Here is a 17,575-nt window from a genome sequence, read left to right as displayed (position 1 = left end):
TTCGGTCGTCTCTGCCTTACCACTTTAAATCGAATAATACAGATCGATACTTATTGAATTTCGGTGAAGATTTAAGGAATTGTTCTGTAAAATTTAAACGGTAATAAACATCGTTAATAACGTTATAAAAATATCTCGCCATACTTGTTACTGTTCCTGGTAGTGGCGTGTTTTAGGAGCATCAGCGACTAGGGCCATATTTGCACCAATCGGCATTATACAGAAGATCTAATTGTCGCGGTTAGTTTCTCTTTTTTCGGTGAAGTACTAAACTCTCTTGGCATAAGTACGTCACAAATATTGCTTCCACTACATCTAAAATATTGGGTTTTCTCTTTCTCTCTCGGCGTTACTTTTCTTCCAAACAGCTGCTCGCTCTGTAAAATTCGCAAATCCGCCCTACCATTGAAATTGTTTCCACATCTGGGCAGTGCCCCTAAAACCTTTCTCAGGCTTCTAGATTCCGTTCAAAAGAGGACAGCTAGGTTAATTAATGACCCATCTCTAACAAAGTCTATCCACTCTGTCTCATACACGTTCCGTTTCTGCTGCATGCTTTTCCTATAGATATCTCCATGGGCACCGTTCTTCTGAATTGGTTTCTATAATTCCCGCTCTGTCTTCCAAACCAATCCTAACACGTGCCGCAACCAGCCAGCATCCTTTAACTGTCGGACTTCAAACTCACAGAACCAACTTTTCTTCTTCCTCGCTTATCCCTTCAACTTTTGTTGTCTGGGACAATCTTCCTTCACATGTGTTTTCTGAAAATTATAGTCAACAGAAATTCAAGTCTAATGTCAACAAGTAGCTTCTTTCATCTTCTCAACCTTCAACCCATTCATGGTACTAAGTAGCGTAGGAAAACACAATTCTCTCCTGAGAGTCTACTTTGTTTTCAGCTATTTTTGTTTTGATGAATATAAAAAAAATTAAAATAAACCTTTTCAAAAACGCGCTATAAAGATATAAAAAATCTTATTCTTCCTTTTAAGAAAAATTTACAATGAAAAATTTATGGCTTTTTATGATAATTTCTCGAGTAAGTACAAATACGTGTGAATGAACTGTACTGTTTAGTTTAACATAAGGGTTTTCTTTTCTGTGTATTTATACCGTATGTGCAGATGTCAATGAAGTCCTTTTTAGGAAGTATTAATGTTCTGTTTTATCTAGTAGCAGAAAATATTTATATTATTATTTATTGAATGTCCAGGAAAGATTTCGATGCAGTAGAGGTCGCTGAGGCAGCACTACATTGTGTCTGTAAACTGCGTATATCCTATGCTTGATTTTAAGTAGTGATGGGCATAAAGGAATGATTAATAATCGATTATTTCAATAACTGAAGAAATTATTCTATTGCTTTGGATAATGATATACTACATCACTGCGTGTATTTTCCTTTTACAATATTGAAATATATGTAACTTTATATCAGTGCATTAATTCAAGAGTTTTCGAGTAGCATGACCTATACTGTAATAACAGAAATATTTATCTTCAAGGCTGTAATCAGTACAAATGAAATATAGTTAAAAGCGACAGTTTTAACGCTATTTTCAGATCACTCAGTCCGGTGAATATCGTGATTTAGAAAAGACAACACTTCCGTGGATTCCAAAAATACCGTCGGCAACGCCTTCACAGTTTGAGAAAATAAACGTAAGTAGTGTTCATGTTTTTTAATTTTTCATAATCTGTATCATGTCTTAATAAGTTTAGGATTTTGAATTAAATGCATGGGGTGATTCAAAGTAATCCTTGCGATTAAAAAAATAATAAAATTATGCTGCTGGATACAGATAATAAATTTATATTCTTATGGAAGCGGATACATCAAATGCGTCGTGGTCAAGCTCTTCAATGATGAAATGTCCGCCCGAGAAGTCATGTCTTGTTTTCGCATTTCAACTAAAATTATGGTATTCAGTCAGATAGAAGGTAAAGTTACATCAGTAGACATTCGACAAGTGCAATGTATCAAACGTTTGCAGAAACTGGCTGTAAGAAGAAAGGCTAGAGCACACCTGGCGTTATGTGAAGCAAAAGTTCGGCTTATGTGGGAAACCTTTATTCGTAATTGATTAAGAATGTTTCTACATGTTAATTGAGATTTTAATTGTAATCCGGCCAAGTGTACAGTCTCAGAAAAATGTCCCAAACTTCACTCAAAGAAACTGCATTGCAATATCACACATCGGACTACAAATAATGCTATTATTTACTTTTAAATCTCAGATAAGGTTTCTGAAGATGGAATATATCTGGAATGGTATCATCATTCCGGTTAGGTTATGTTGTATCACGTTTATGTGCGTGTTACGAAAGCCAAAATCCACATGCATATATCAGGGTTACCTGGAACAATACTATGCTCTTCTTACACCTTTCTCCACCAGTCTCTGATGATTTTTCAGATCTAAAGAATCTTCTAAATTTATCTAAAATAAACTCTCAGATGGTTGTCTTCACCTTTATGGGCATCCATTGCTAACTCATCTGTTATGAATTATCATCATCATGCTGATACTTCAAGGGACACCTATCAACCTCACCATGAGGACGGGATTCCAGTTTTAAGGGGAACTTGGCGCAGATATCTCCAATCCATTTCAGAAATGGCATTCTGTGATGACCTTTCTTTATAACTCATGACTGTCTCGGATTATGCCGCTGTCTTCTGGACGTGTTCATCCATATTCATCTTTTCTAACAAGGCCTCCTCATTTTTTGCGTAAATTATTAATAGACTTTCATTATTATTTCCTCCTTTATTGGACGGAGATTTTTTCCAGTGCAGCGAGTTCATGATTCTGCCTCCTGATGGAACCATTCCCCCCCCCCCCCGAATTATGATCTCTTTAAGCACATCCTGCGATTTTTTTCTGAAACGACATGAAGTTTCTGCTTTGAGTGCAAAACTTTTGAGAACAAGAAGAAATCACTAGGAGATAGATTTAGTTAATAGAGGATAGTTCCTATCTTCTATTAACATGTTGTTGAAACACCCAGACTGGCGTGAGTAATAATTACTGTCCAGCACCTCATTTTTCAGACATTTTCGCAGCACATCTTCCACCGCTCGCTCCAAAATTGTGCATAAAGAATTTGTTCCACTAAAAGTAAAACAAATTCTTCATGTACGATCCCACTGATATTAAATAACATGATAAACTTGCTTTTGACATTTGAGCAGACCTGATTGAGCCTGAGTGTATGAAAATTTCTGATAAAAATGCTTTATTTAACCTATGCGTTCTTCGCATTCTTCAGATCTAGCTCTTTGAATTCTCCTTATCGAAAATAAAATTTGCACAAAAAATATGAAGATTTAAGATGCTTTGGATAAAGGATCGCAGGATGCGCAGAAATAGCTCCAGAAATGCTTCCAACAGTGGCAGAATCGCTGGACTACTAAGGGGTTGATAATATGGAATGCCCAAGTAAATCCTAAGTGACGATATTTATTCATTTTTTAATATGATCCAGCAACTTTTGATCTCAGCGTATATACCTTCAAGTGTTGTGTTAGGTGTGTGTTTACAGCCAAAGTAAACAAGGCTATGAAGGATCAGTATATTGTGTCTGTAATCGCGTGTATTCTTAAGTCTGTTTGTTATTCCGGAAAACCCGAGTTTCCGTGAGGTAAAAACCATACAATCCTCGCCTGAGACCGACTAATTCAGCCACATGTTTTACAAAAGCCCATAAAAATTCCTCGCGGCATCGATGGGATTCGAACTCGGGCTTTCTCCACCAGGTCCCGGAGGAATGCAATTATAACCACCTGTTACCAGCGAGGATTTCCTTAGATGTGTACGGTACGATCATCATATATACCCTTTTAAACCAATGGATGCTTTAACTAGCTTAAAACTACTTGAGTAATAGCAGTTTCCGCAGCAAACAGCGTTTGTATGAAAATCGTTTTCACAGTTAAATGAATTTTTTGAAGTAAAATAATTTTCTGAATATATTTATTAAAAACGAACTTCTGCAACGGTAGTATGTAATACATTTATAATAAAATTTGAATTCTGATATTATCATGACTTTGTAATTAGGTACATAGAGTAGTAATATTAAAATATAAATTCATGAAATATGCAAACAGTTCCCAATTCTTTTCGAAAATACGTTAAAACAGCATGAACTATAGAACCAAAAAAGTGAAAAAGATATCGTTACCAGTTTTTAAATTGGGAATTTCTCATTGAGAACTATTTGATATCTTTTTGTATTAATTCTCATTGATACGAAAAGATGTCAAAAGCCCGATTACTGAAAAAAAAAAAAAAAATAATAAATAATAATAATAAAAAAATAACAAAATAAAACAAACAAAACTTCAAGATTCATTGAATAGAATATGAAGTGCATATGAAATTCTCCTCAGTCTCATTAAATTCCTGTCATACTTAATTCAAAAATTGTCGCCATTTCATAAAAAAGGATGGCGTATTGCATATATTTCAGTGGATAAATAAAACCCTTCGAGCGCCGCCCTTCCACATTGTATGAAAAACGGCTTAGACTGAATTTCTTTGGCCCAAAAACAAACAACAGCTATTGCCAAAAAAAAATTTTAGTTTTATTTTTTGATAGCCGTATGAAGCGCTGTCAATCGCATTTATCAGTTCCCTGCTTCTGCAATGAAATCAAGAAAGAAGGGATGGGAGATTAGCCGTTTGCAAAATAACAGATAAATATCTAATAGATGTTTATCTGTTACAATCTGAACTGTTCAAAAATACATAGCTGTGCTTAAGGTGTTCTCTTTATTAGAAAAAATTGAAGGAGGTTGTATCTTATAATATTTCAAAATGCCAAATTATCTTAGATATCAGCTATTCGTACTTAACCTTGCGGTGATTACCATAAAAAACCGATTAATTAACTTGATGGTTGCCTAGCAACTAACAGTAATGTGAATCGCGCTTTCATTAGCCGATTTCAATCGAAAAAAAAGCGAAAGAAACACAAATGATTTCATTCAATGATGCATCTAAATGACGAATGCAGCTAACTAAACGTTCAAAGAAGCGGAATCATCACTGTTTTTATGAAATAATGCAAGACACCAAGATTATTTTTATTTAATTATCCTTCATTTCCTTTTCTTGGAAGCTTAACTCATTGAATAGAGACGCTTTCCATCTTGTTCAAAGTAAAGATAACTGGGACCAGACATTGTCATATTTACGAGGAATTGGGCGATCAGATTTGAAAAGCCTAGAAAACGTCTTTAGCAGAGCGTTAATTTGAGAAGTGTTCTGTGTTTCTTTTTATCTGTTATATTAGCATGATATTCAGTGGACATTATACTTTTATAACAGATCCTCCATAACAGTAGAGCGATTTCTTTACTCGTTGGATGGAGGTGGTTTTGAATCTCGTCAGTGAATAAAAGAAGTCTTAAAGGCCTTCAGTTAGAGCTTAAAATCAGCCAATCGGCCCATGAAAATACACACGTGTATATACTGCCGTAATATGACCTAAGGTGCCGATGAGCCGCAACACCAATATAACAGACGTCTTTGTGTAAACAGAATCTTCCTCGGTCAGAGTAAAGAAGAAACGGACACCTGACATTGTCAGATTTACGAAGAACTTTAATATTCTGATCATTGTGTCTATGGTTTCCATTTTGACGGGATCCTTCCATTATCGTGTTAATGTACAAATAAGAAATTATACATAAGAGCGATTGAATGACCTGTTTAATGGGCGGTGTCAGCAGTTACAAATTAAGGATGGTAAAACGTAACATGATGACCTATGACTTTACTTGGAAGTCAAACAGTTACTACACTCATAGTAAGAAGTGTATATTAGTATTATTATTAGTCATATAGTCAAGGAAGTCATATAGTGCAAGTCCGAAGCTTTTTTACTGCGGCAGACAAAAAAATAATAATAGTAACTAATTAATTAATAAAATAAACTACTGATTCGACTCCCTTCTCATGGGTATATATCCAGCTGGCCTTAGAATATCCCAACGCTGTCAGCCTCAACCACCCAGGAGGCAACTTGTTCCAGTAGTCAACAACACGCTGGTTAAAACTAAACTTCCTGCAATCAGTATCTAAACCTCTTTCGCCCCCTCCCAATTTGAATTTATGGCCCCTACTTCTGGAATCCTTTATTCATTTTACTTTCACTTCCCAGAGCTTCATATACCTCAATCAAGTCCCCTTTAATGTGTCTGGTTTCCAGGCTCCATAGGTCCTCATTTTCGAAGTGTTTTCGCATATGGGCACCCTTTTTGCCGATCTCACCAGACGTCTTAACCGTGGTTGGACGCTTTTTCAGACTTGGATGAAAGCAAAAGCTTCAGTTCTATGCAAATTAACGTTAATTAAAACGAGTGAATTAAAATTAGTTATTAATATTGAGGTGAATATTGTCATTCCAAAATGGCATCAGGCTGGAATACGCCGCACTGCTACCTATTTAGAAAAAGTCTGCAGTTTGATTCCAGAAAGAAATTTTGCCCGTTTTATATATAAAGTTTCTATAAAATATTTGTTATTGTTCATTTTGGAATAGCCAGTTTAAGCTGAGGAGAACTTTTGTTACATTCAGGAAAATCGGCCTGGAATAAATACTGTCTAAAGACATAATATACTGACTCTTTTTGGCTTTCACCTTGGCGATTACTGTAACCAATCCACCTCAGCAGAGCTTATGTCACTCGATCCAAATGATTCAGCAGTTTATATATATTAAGTAGCCCAGCACTAATTACATATTAATAATTAAATACAGAGTTATCTATATCAGGAGATTCAGAAAATGCATAATAAACTGATAAGACTGGTTCCTTTTATGGGAAAAAGTATCTTAAGTTTTATATATTTATAGTTCTCTCCCTCTTTCTATATGTTTTTCATTCTTCATGTATTTCTACTTCACTTAGTCTTTCAGATATTTTTAGTAAGCTCGGCATGTTACACACACTTATATATATATATATATATATATATATATATATATATATATATATATATAGTTTTCAGCTTATAATATATTATTTATTTATTACTATTTTTTACTAATTTCGGTCTTTTTCTCCCACAGATAAACACATCATTTCTCTTCTCTATGGAATACATGCAGTATTTTGCCACCGGTACATCGCTGTCATTAACGCAAGCGAGAGAACATCGTGGTAATTACGTTGAGGACATCGAGCGCATGTATGAAAAACAACTGCAGATAATTAGTTCTCTCGGTGACGGAGTCGAAGTGTTTGGTCTGAACGATCTTGATATCCGACGCCGAATTGGTGAACTGAAAATTGAGAAAGCCAAAAGAGGAGGAGTACGAAAGATATGGGATTTCATTTTAGTTCGAGAATACTTTAAAGCAGTTGACTATATTCAGAAGTTGTTTTGTTATCAGCTAAACAAATTACCATAAGTCCTGCACTGTGGATTAATTTATTTTCCCACACCGACTGTGATCATTTTTTATTTATTTTATTTATTTATTATTTTGCACAAAGGACAGTGATTTTTAAACACTGTGGACTATACCATCGATTCATATTATACCTCATATGACATTCATATTATACTTTATTACCACATCTACATACAAGTATATATATTAAATCTACTTTACCTGCCTAATGGATAATTTTGACTTCTGGAAAAGGCAAAAGCAGCTTAAAGAATGTTGTGATCAAAGAAATTTGTGGAAAAATGTATCCTTATTTAATGCAACCCCTGTTGCATTGGAAAATTTCCAGCATTGCAACTATTCGTATTAACGGCGTAATCCCTGTACAGACAAAATAACCAAATAAAAAGACGAAGATTTTTTTATGCAAAGTCCTTGGAAAATAACTGCAGTATTTCAAAATTTAATCCCGTGAAATAAAATACAATAATGAAAATTCTAAGATAACAAGGAACGAAAACTTTGTGAGGTTATGAACATTTATTGTATTTCACGCGATATTAAATTTTGAAATACCGAATTTTTTTCTTCGATGACCCTGTATTTCTGATTCCGCACTAGTTATGCATCTGTTTCTCAATATTTTGTTTATTGTATTTGTAAAATATATGACTTGTAGCGATTGTAAATACTAGCCCTAAGTTGTTCGTAGTCATTGATAGAATGAACGTTTGTACTGTATTTGTTCTTTATGTTCGTATTCATTTCAACTGGACATTGTGGTGTTAAAATGTATTCATTTATGTATACACGGTAATTTAAATTACTTTACCAAGGTTTTTAAACGTCTTTTCTAAATGAAATGAAGTAAAAATTCATTTTGGCATTTTAGTTTGCTTTGAACTTATTTTGACGTGTAGATAGTTTCTAATTTAAAAGAAATGAAAACTTAAAAACCTTGCACTCAGATTTTAATTTTAATGCAAACCCACCAGTTCTGCCGTTTTCGTGATGTCATCGTTTTGTACCAAATTAACTTCATCGCCGAGGCCAGAGTAATAACTGTATATTGGTTTCAATTATCTAATGAATTCTATGACCAGTTTTCAGCTCTGAAGTGGAGAAAACCAGATCTACAAAAAAATAATAGATACAGATTTGTATTGTAGCTCATATACTCGTGTGAGATGTGATGGATATTTGTTGAGGAATGATTTTTGATAGAACAAGAGACGTCAAAAGAGGAATTATTTTCTCGTAGACACTTGTGCTGAATTTTTGTATTCGCTCTTATTCTAGAGAAATTCACCTTCTAACGAAAAGATAATTTCTCCAAGAAAGAATTCCGACAGAAATACTAGTCACCAATAGTTAGGAACTGTGGTGATGCGGGTATTGTACCTACGGTGATGAAAATGATCATGGATAGAAACGTGGATAGAAAATAAAATTCTATTCACATGGATAGAAAATAAAATACGGGTATGAATATACGAAGGAAGATAACTGATTTCTTTTCAGCTTGTCTGAAAAACTATAGAAACCAATCAGTCTTGCATTTAGAAGAAACTCGCTGAAGAAAGTTAAAAATATGTTCAAAGTGACTATTTCAATGATTCTTATCGTGGAATATAGCATAGCCATCCATATTTTTGTAATAAAAGCTGTTCTTTGTTTCATTAGGCATAAATAACGTTTGGAGTTGAATATCATTAGCAGTGAATCAGCACTGCATAGTCGTTTGTCTGGACAGCCTTCCAAAGAATTCTATTTTTCCACTACCTTTTTACAGGTTATATGTGTCGCAATTTCTATACCGAATGAAGACTGAAAATTTTAAAATTTGACTCCGACTAATAGCTGAGTGCAAGTAATAGTCAGGTTTCTGCATGATGTAATTAATACTATCTTAATATATTTCTGTATAATATGGGTTGACCCTAAAGATGCGCTTTTTGATGAACTAACCCAGTTTCAGTGATTAATGCATAACTGATAAATCACGATGAAAATATTGTTAGTGTTTTCATCGTCATGATTATTCATATGGTTAGAGATTTAATTGCATAATGAAGATTGTAAAGTTTATTATTAAATTACTATTAAATTATTAAACTAAAAACAATAAACAAGAATAGCTATAATGAAACCTTCAAGAAAAATAATTAACACATCTTAAAGCTTTTCAGCTTTGAATTTTATATTCATTGTTAGCAGTCCTCCAGTAAATTTGAATTTAATGCTAATTGAACTATTATGTTAACTTTGAAACACTCACAAGGACATTATGTCTACATGAATATGTACTATACTCTCAAAAATATTGTGACGACAGTAATTTTTCAAAAATTAAATCGGTTTTTTTTCGGGAAACTAATAAGGCTAGATTCAGGTTAAATTAATAATACTTCGCTCTAAGAAGATCCATGATCATTTTCTTCAATCTTCTTGACCTATTATCGGACTGTTCTTGACTGTTAGATCACCTTCTTTCTGAGCTCTGCGAAACTCATTTGCTGCTACAGATAGCCATAGTACATCCTGGACACCTTTTTTAGCTATCGTGTACTGGTTAAACCAGTTCAATAGAGAAGTGTCTGTTTTTGAGAGTATATTATATATAAACTTCAGTAGAAATATATTTTGTGATGTTTAATGCTTCTAAAATACGTACTAAAGAGAAATATTGCATTAGGTTTCATTAGAAGTTATAGAATAAGCCATTATTTCATAATAATTGAAAATAAAATAAAAAATAGAACTTTCGGGGATTTTCATCAAAATTATAATCTGTCTAAAAATAAAGTGTGATATGTGTATAACAGCAATTTCGTAAAAATGAAGACGTGCTAGATTTTTTGTATAGACTCTAGCTATACATCATTAACTCTGTTACGTAATGGAGGTTATTGTAATTTATACGCATGTCCTCTTAAAAACAGTGCCTTATCCTACTGAAGAAAATGCGTCTGTAAATATATATATATAGATATTTATAAACTATTTTTTATAAACTTTTATGGTGTTGTTAAATAAATCATATTTATTATTTTATTTTTTGGAATACTTTTATTCCGTTCTGTTGTATATTATTTTTCTTTTGTGATATAAACCATCACGCATATTGTATATCGATGGAAATGCATAAATAACACTGTAATGATTTTGAATTACTAAAAATAAATTCTTTTGAAAAATATCATTTTGTGTTTTTTATTGAGGAAATGATAAATATATTTCAACAATTAAGCTAATTTTGTTACAAAAAAAAACCCCAAAAAACATCCGAAAATACGGACTCACAGCAAACTCAGTTAAAAAAGTGTTTTCTTATGGAAGCAAGAACTAATCCTTTTAAAATTAGGAAACAAAACTGTAAATACCTGATGAAGTTCAGCTGACGTAGTTCACCAGTGCAGGATATAGAGAAATTAAAATGATTAAGGAAATGTTACAAAATTTAAAACAAAACAATACACTGTACATCGTAACCATCGGTATAACTGCGCATGCTCCCAAGTAAAAAAAAAAGAAGCGATAAGTTGAAAGATGCTAAAATATACTGATATAAAATCACCGAAGCTTTCAAGAGTTCTCCTAACAGAGCAGATAATTACACTTACTGCTAGAAAACTCATTTACAAGAATATTGCGGAACGTCGTGTACATATTCAGTAACAGGAGTAGCACATGAGTCGAAATGGAAAACTTTCCTTTGGTAAACTGAATACTGGTTAATAAAATCTCATTTTTAATAATCAGGATTTTTTTTTTACAGTTCTGGTTTATTTTGTCGATCAACAGTATATTGATTTAATGAATAATACAAAATTAAAAGTAGTTTTTGGTAAACAATTCCATTTGTAAAATACCAAGATTAATGGATAATAATCCATTCATCTTGAATTCTTTAATCTTCATAATAATCCAGTACGTGATTTAAAACAATTAAATAGATGATTAAAGTTTATTTTTAAAAATATTTTAAATAAACAAATTCGTTTGTATTCACATTGAGTGAAAAGCGGCTGTGTTAAGGTCCTTTGTCTTCATCTTCCACCATCTGAATTCCAAAGCCCATTTTGTAATTCCCTTTGCTCCGTTGTTCCGCATATTTATTTGTAATTTTAAAAACTAACCATGATTGTCTGGCTTCGAGAATACATTTCATCCTAAAGACAGCGGATCTGTGTGCAAACACAAGCTGGCTTAAAGTTCGTTTTTCAGAAATAAAAGAGGTATCGCTACCGCATTCGATGATCTTTATAAACATAAAGCTTCCAATTCTTATTATAATAGTAATTAACTAAATAAAGTCTATCAGTTAGTTGACCAGTTAACTACATAAATTAATAAACGAATAACAGAGACACGTAACTTTAAGTAAATTCAATAAATCGAAAATATAGGTTTAAATCTTTGAACTAAACCTTCGGAAGATGAAGACAAAGGACCTCAACACAGCCGCTTTTCACTCATTGTGAATACAAACCAATTTGTTTATTTGAAATATTTTTAAAAATCAAATATAAACTTTCATCATCTATGTAATTATTTTAAATCTTGTAATAGATTATTATGAAGATTTTTCTTCGCTGAAAGACAAAGACACGCGTATTTGTTTATTTAATTTCTTCTCTTTCTATTAAAAAATGCAAAGTATGTTTAAAAATAACTTATATTAGCGTGACTCAAGCGTAAGAACATAACTTCAGAGCAGAGCAGAACCTTTCGTTTCGAAACCCGATACACGAGTAAAGTAGAACAAATGCCTTTACTAATATGACTAAACCAAATATCCTTTCGTAAAAATTAAGATTAATTAATCATTTCATTAAATTTAAACACTAGAATTCGAATAAGTGCCGAGAATAAGGAAGAAATGTGATAAAGAAAACAAAAAAAAAAGAAGAAACGTACCTGAAATTTATTTCCGGAAAAGTGACATCAATCCCAAGGAAAACGGAGCTGATAAAACCTTCACATTATACTGATTAAAACCAAAGGTGAACCAATCCGTAGAACTTCACAAATTTAACTTCATTTCCCACTAAAATAGAAGAAGCCATCCATTTATGAAGAGGCAGACAAGTAAGCTGATGGAGGGCGATCCCGAAGAGACGAACGCTTTTCGAATGCCTTCTTCAAAGGTTAAGCAGAAAACTCCATGGGAATTTTTATAACCACGGATCATACCATTGCATTACTTCGGGTAATGGAGATAATGCAGGGACGAAGGCGAAAAATAGAAGAACTCCCCCCCCCCCCCCCCGTTGCCTGATAGTTTGGAAAGGACACAAATTAGAACTTGGCAAAGGAAAATGGAATGCAAAGAAAAGGTTAAACTTCCTCGCCCGTCCACAAAAAACATTAAAAATTATCGCTGCCTTTCTTTCCCATTTCCAGCTCTAAAAACTATTTGAAAAAAAAAAAAAATAAATAAATAATAATAAATAAATACAGAAGAAACTGCATATCACAATACCTTGCGTGAAAAAATAAACTGAGTTAAAAAAAAAAAACTTGAAATTTTTCCGCAGAGAGAACCTTACTGAAACATCAGGATTTTCATTAAGCTTTTTACAAATTAAAGCGAAAAATTCTAATCGCGTTAAGCAATTCTTATCCACACGGTATGCAAATATTTTGGTTAGACAATGAAGAAAAAAATATATTAAATATCGCGTAAGTGACAGTTTAGTGGTTTCTGCTCCATATTTGGAGATCTGCGTTCAAATCGTGTCAAAGAGTGAAGGAAGGTTTTTGAAATGACTTTTCACTATAATCTGCAGTTATCAAGCTTTACACAAAAGGTAGAAAATTTTACAGTGAGGCAGTCATTTTTATCACAAAAACTATCCAATCCTCCCTCTCAACTTCAACAAGCATAAAATCCAAAAGAGACGTATAGATTTTGTGAAGGATGAGACTGAACTTTTACACTTTTTTTAAACCGAACCGAGTATTTTAACTCGACAATCCACTTCAGAAAAAAAAAATTAAATATTTGCAGACTAGGTCTGATTTACGTTGCATCTAGAACTTGTACTATTGGAAAGGAATTAAATTATCCGCTGGCGATCTGTGAATTATAAATGCATCTAGATTATCGGCACTGATGGACACTGCCATTCATAGATTTTTTCGGATCTGTTTTTTTAGAAACGCTATCTCAACAGATAACACAAATAGTTGGTTACTTACAGCAGATGGTTAATCCACAGAATTTGGTTGTAAAATATTTTCGCTATATGGTAGGACCAACACACATAGTAAAAATAAACTACAGGTATTTGAAAATATTCTAATATACTTATTGCATGTACTACAACCTTCAGCTTTCGTTTCTCCCAACATAAGTTTCAAGGAGACACATCTGAACTATACGGTGGGTGAAAAACTAATGTACAACGTTCTCTTAGTTGCTAACCCATTTGTGTGAAGTGCGCAGGTTTCTGAACAGATAAAGTAATGCTAATGACAACTGGCAGTTTCAAATATGATTTAGATACGATTAATAATCTTTAATCCAAGTATTTAGAAGTTCAAGTGTTTAGAGAACTTAAATGAAAAATGGTTACAGAATGATAGTTTCTTTCTCTGTTAAAACCCATTTTAGGTTGTTTTTTTTTTTTTTGTTGTTATTTTTTTCTTCGAATCCCGAAAACTGTACTTTTTAATACAGCAAAACAGACAAACCGAACATTGAATTCACCCATTTTACAGACAAAATTTATTGAAACAGCATGGCTTTAATTGCCTCGGTGCCACTGACAGGCAAACACACCACTGATCCGACGGACTGCGTCGCTTAAAATTTCTGTCCAGGTAATTAAAGCCATGAGGCGTACAATATATTCTATGACTAATCTGCCTGTTTTCGTAAAAAAAAAAAAAAAAAAAAACAAGGCAACATGCACACGCGATGTGAAAAAAAAAAAAAGAAAGAAAACGTTTTCTTATCCGTTCAAGAATATTTCTAAAATTTGGCATGCGATAGGAATCGAACCCAACATGAACTTTTCCAAACAGTGTGAGAGAGCAGAGTTATTTAATTTAAATATGCAAATTGTGTTCTTCATGTTATAACATATCACTCATAATAACTGCAGCAATTTGATAAATAATAATAAAACTGATATTTTAAGGGATTTTAATATTTCCATTAGTTCCATAATTTTTTTAATCGAATTTATATATTATGTGTTTTATTGTTTTAAATAACGACACATATGTTAAAATTTTCTAGTGTATTTCTGAAAAAAAAATTAACGAGATTTTAAAATGCATCTTTTATTTAGTTATATCATATATATTTTCAGGAAAAGAAATCTCGAGAAGATGAAGTGGATTTTCTAGATAGCGTACGACATAGAAGGTTCCGAGATCTGCCAGATATTCCAAATGATATTATCACTGAGGTAAGGAAATTTGTTTATCAGTTAATGTTATGCTGCATATAACGATGTTAAACTAGTGTTCTCAACCTTTTTGTTATACTGTTATTCCATTCAGATGGCTCCATAATTTTTCTTACGTCATTGGGAGGTATTTTGCAACCCAATTTTCGGTGCTGCAGCATCTATTTTTAGTCTTTAACTAAATTCGATTTTTGGTTCTCATTGAACAGTTTCGTTTGCCACTTTTCCAGTCTTGTTTTATGTACCACGACAATCAAAATTGAATTGCCTATGAAGAGCAGTGACATCTAAACTGCTCTTCATAGGCAAATAGAAGTGAAGTACCATATTTATCAAAACGAGGATGAACGTATATGGATAAACGACTTCGGTTTATGTTATGGCTTTTCTGCTTTATTGCGGTTTACGCACATGCAATGGAAGAGATTACGTACCATCCAGGTTTGTTCTTAAACTCCGACACGTTGCGTGTCTAGTTACTGCTGTTGCTTCGTATAGTTCGTATGGTTGTCGGTGTCATTTCTGCGTGAAAGAAAATACTGTATCTGTACTCCTACCGGTCTTACAGTGGAGCATTATCCCTTTTCTAATTCTTGATTTTAATATTTATTTATTTGTGTTTAACATTATGATAGTTTCATTGTTATTGATAACTTTCTCGAAGAAACAGTTGACACTCAAATTAAAGTATTTTATATTGCTGTATTTCATGTTTTCTTCCTGTATACTTCTACCTTTTCATGCAAAACTTTCACTCAGCATTAATAAACAGTACTGAACAGCTGCATTCTCGTTTCTTAGGGTACCGTTGTCAAATAAGTTGTGTCCCGAAGTGATCGCAATAAGCGGCGTTCAATGTATTGTATTGCCCCCTCTCGTCCGCCTCAGAAAAAGGTTTTCATACAGATTATATAAAAGTGAATGGGAGTGCTGAACATTTTTGAAAATATCAATACTTCCCTTTTGGCATTTGTGCCCAACAACCTTTTTTGGAGTAGGAGATATGTCGCCACATTTGTGCTACAATTTAAATAGTCCTACAAAATGTCCTTGTAGGGTTAGCCTCCCGACTCTGCCGTGGGTGCGCTTAATCGACAGTGAAAAGCAGCAAAGCATTTGTAGAAAGGCATGAGTTGAGATGGCTGCAAAACAGAAAAGGCCGGCCTTCACAAATCGTACAGTTTCAACCTGTTTAATTTTGGGATGAGTAAACTCAAAAGAGACCCGATGGGTACGAGAAAACAGCAATAGAAATGAAAAACAGAAATAGAAATGAAGAGAAGTAACTAGAGGTAGATGTCTGTAGTCGAAGGCGCCAAGAGATTTCATAATCTAACCCTGTTTCAAGATTTACTGGTCTTACTGGTCTCTAAATAAATGGCGGATAAAGTAAAGGTAGGGCATAGCCAATGTATAATAATGTTTTATTGCTCTCTTAGCATGAGACCTCTTCCCCCAATTCGTTCAGCCTTTCGACGAGTCCATTTCTTTAAAAGGATTTGAATACCCAGGTAACTCGTGGTTAAGCCAAAGTTCACTGTGCAAATTAAGACATTGCACATTTACTAGACATTCGAATCTATCCGTAAAAACAAAAATAATAATTTTTAAGCTCAGAATACGTTTCTAGATTGGTGATCGATATATACCAAATACTTATAACAAACGCATACGAATGATAGTTTATCCGAATGAAAATCAGATGAACTACTAAGTTTAAAGCATTTTTTAACTGTGAAATGTCTGACATCTGCAAAGTCTTTCGCAATTATGTAAAATATTAATTTGCTAACATGCAATTCTAATAATTAAATTTTACTTATTTTAAGCACTTTTGTTACATCTTAATAAAATCCATTATTTTTGTTTTAGCATTGTGACAAAATAACAAACAGTCTGCGATCAGGTATTTATTAACTTTTCTATTTCCATTTTGAACAGCCAGAAGAAAGTTTTATTCGGTGCAAAATTCTTCTAAAGCATTATTTTGAATATGCTAAGGTATTTCGTGATAATCAGGATGGAAATGATGCTGCATATTTGGAGGATTTTATAAACCTGGTAAACAAACTAGAGCAGGTGATTCTCACAGTTCAGGATGTTCTGGATATATATTCCATTACTCACGAAGACATCGAAGACATTGAAATTCCTCCCATGCAGCCAGGCACGGGAAGAATTGGAGAATGGATATTGGTACGAGATTATCCAAGGCTCCTGGAGCACGTTCAAGTCAGCTTTGAACATCACTTAACTCCCCAAACATGAAGCTTATTTAAACGTTTTTGATAAGATATTTCAACTTGTAGTTTGGCCGTACCAAGTTTCTCAGTACACACACTTTTCTGGGGCACTTCTAAAACCTTTTTTGCTATATATAAAATTAAGATTTTATTCTTCAACTAATTTTTACACAAAGCAAGCTGTGCGAATTCGAAACTTACAATTTTAATTGTAACGGGATGGCTTAAAGTCCGCATAGTTAGATGTGTTTTGTATGATTAGTAACCTTGGTTCGCACGAGATTGTAAAGATATTTTTCTTCTTTCTTTAACCAAAGAAATCAAGAATAATAATACTAGTATACGTCGAATGCTGTAGTTACCGATTCCATTACGATATCAAAGTTAGCTTTTTACGACGTATTTTGTTTTGTCCAATGAAAGAAGGAATGCGCATAAAAATATTTTAAGACATGGTTATTCTTTACTTAAAACGAGTCTGTTAACTCAGGGATAAATGTT

The 17,575-nt window shown here is 33.2% G+C and overlaps 1 protein-coding gene across 2 annotated transcripts in view; it reads left to right on the top strand.

Annotated features, from left to right (window-relative positions):
• The window catches only part of LOC150078334 (uncharacterized), a 108,286-nt gene extending 91,112 nt beyond the window's left edge, over positions 1-17,174 (top strand). Inside the window, exons 3-4 of one of the 2 annotated variants that reach the window (XM_090384712.1) lie at positions 14,733-14,831; positions 16,773-17,174. In XM_090384712.1, coding sequence (XP_090240838.1) covers positions 14,733-14,831; positions 16,773-17,099 — 426 coding nt within the window. In that variant the 3' untranslated portion in view covers positions 17,100-17,174. Of the gene's footprint in view, positions 1-1,566; positions 1,666-7,086; positions 7,461-14,732; positions 14,832-16,772 lie in introns of those variants that run through there. The other variant, XM_090384711.1, reaches the window with a different exon arrangement.
• Positions 17,175-17,575: the final 401 nt, after the last annotated feature.

The sequence above is a fragment of the Mastigoproctus giganteus genome, chromosome 11 (genome assembly GCF_048544385.1).
Source record: "Mastigoproctus giganteus isolate SK-2022 chromosome 11, ASM4854438v1, whole genome shotgun sequence".
In the NCBI taxonomy this organism is placed as follows: Eukaryota; Metazoa; Arthropoda; class Arachnida; order Uropygi; family Thelyphonidae; genus Mastigoproctus; species Mastigoproctus giganteus.
Note: the sequence above shows the minus strand (reverse complement) of the source record. Positions and strands in the feature narration are given on the sequence as shown.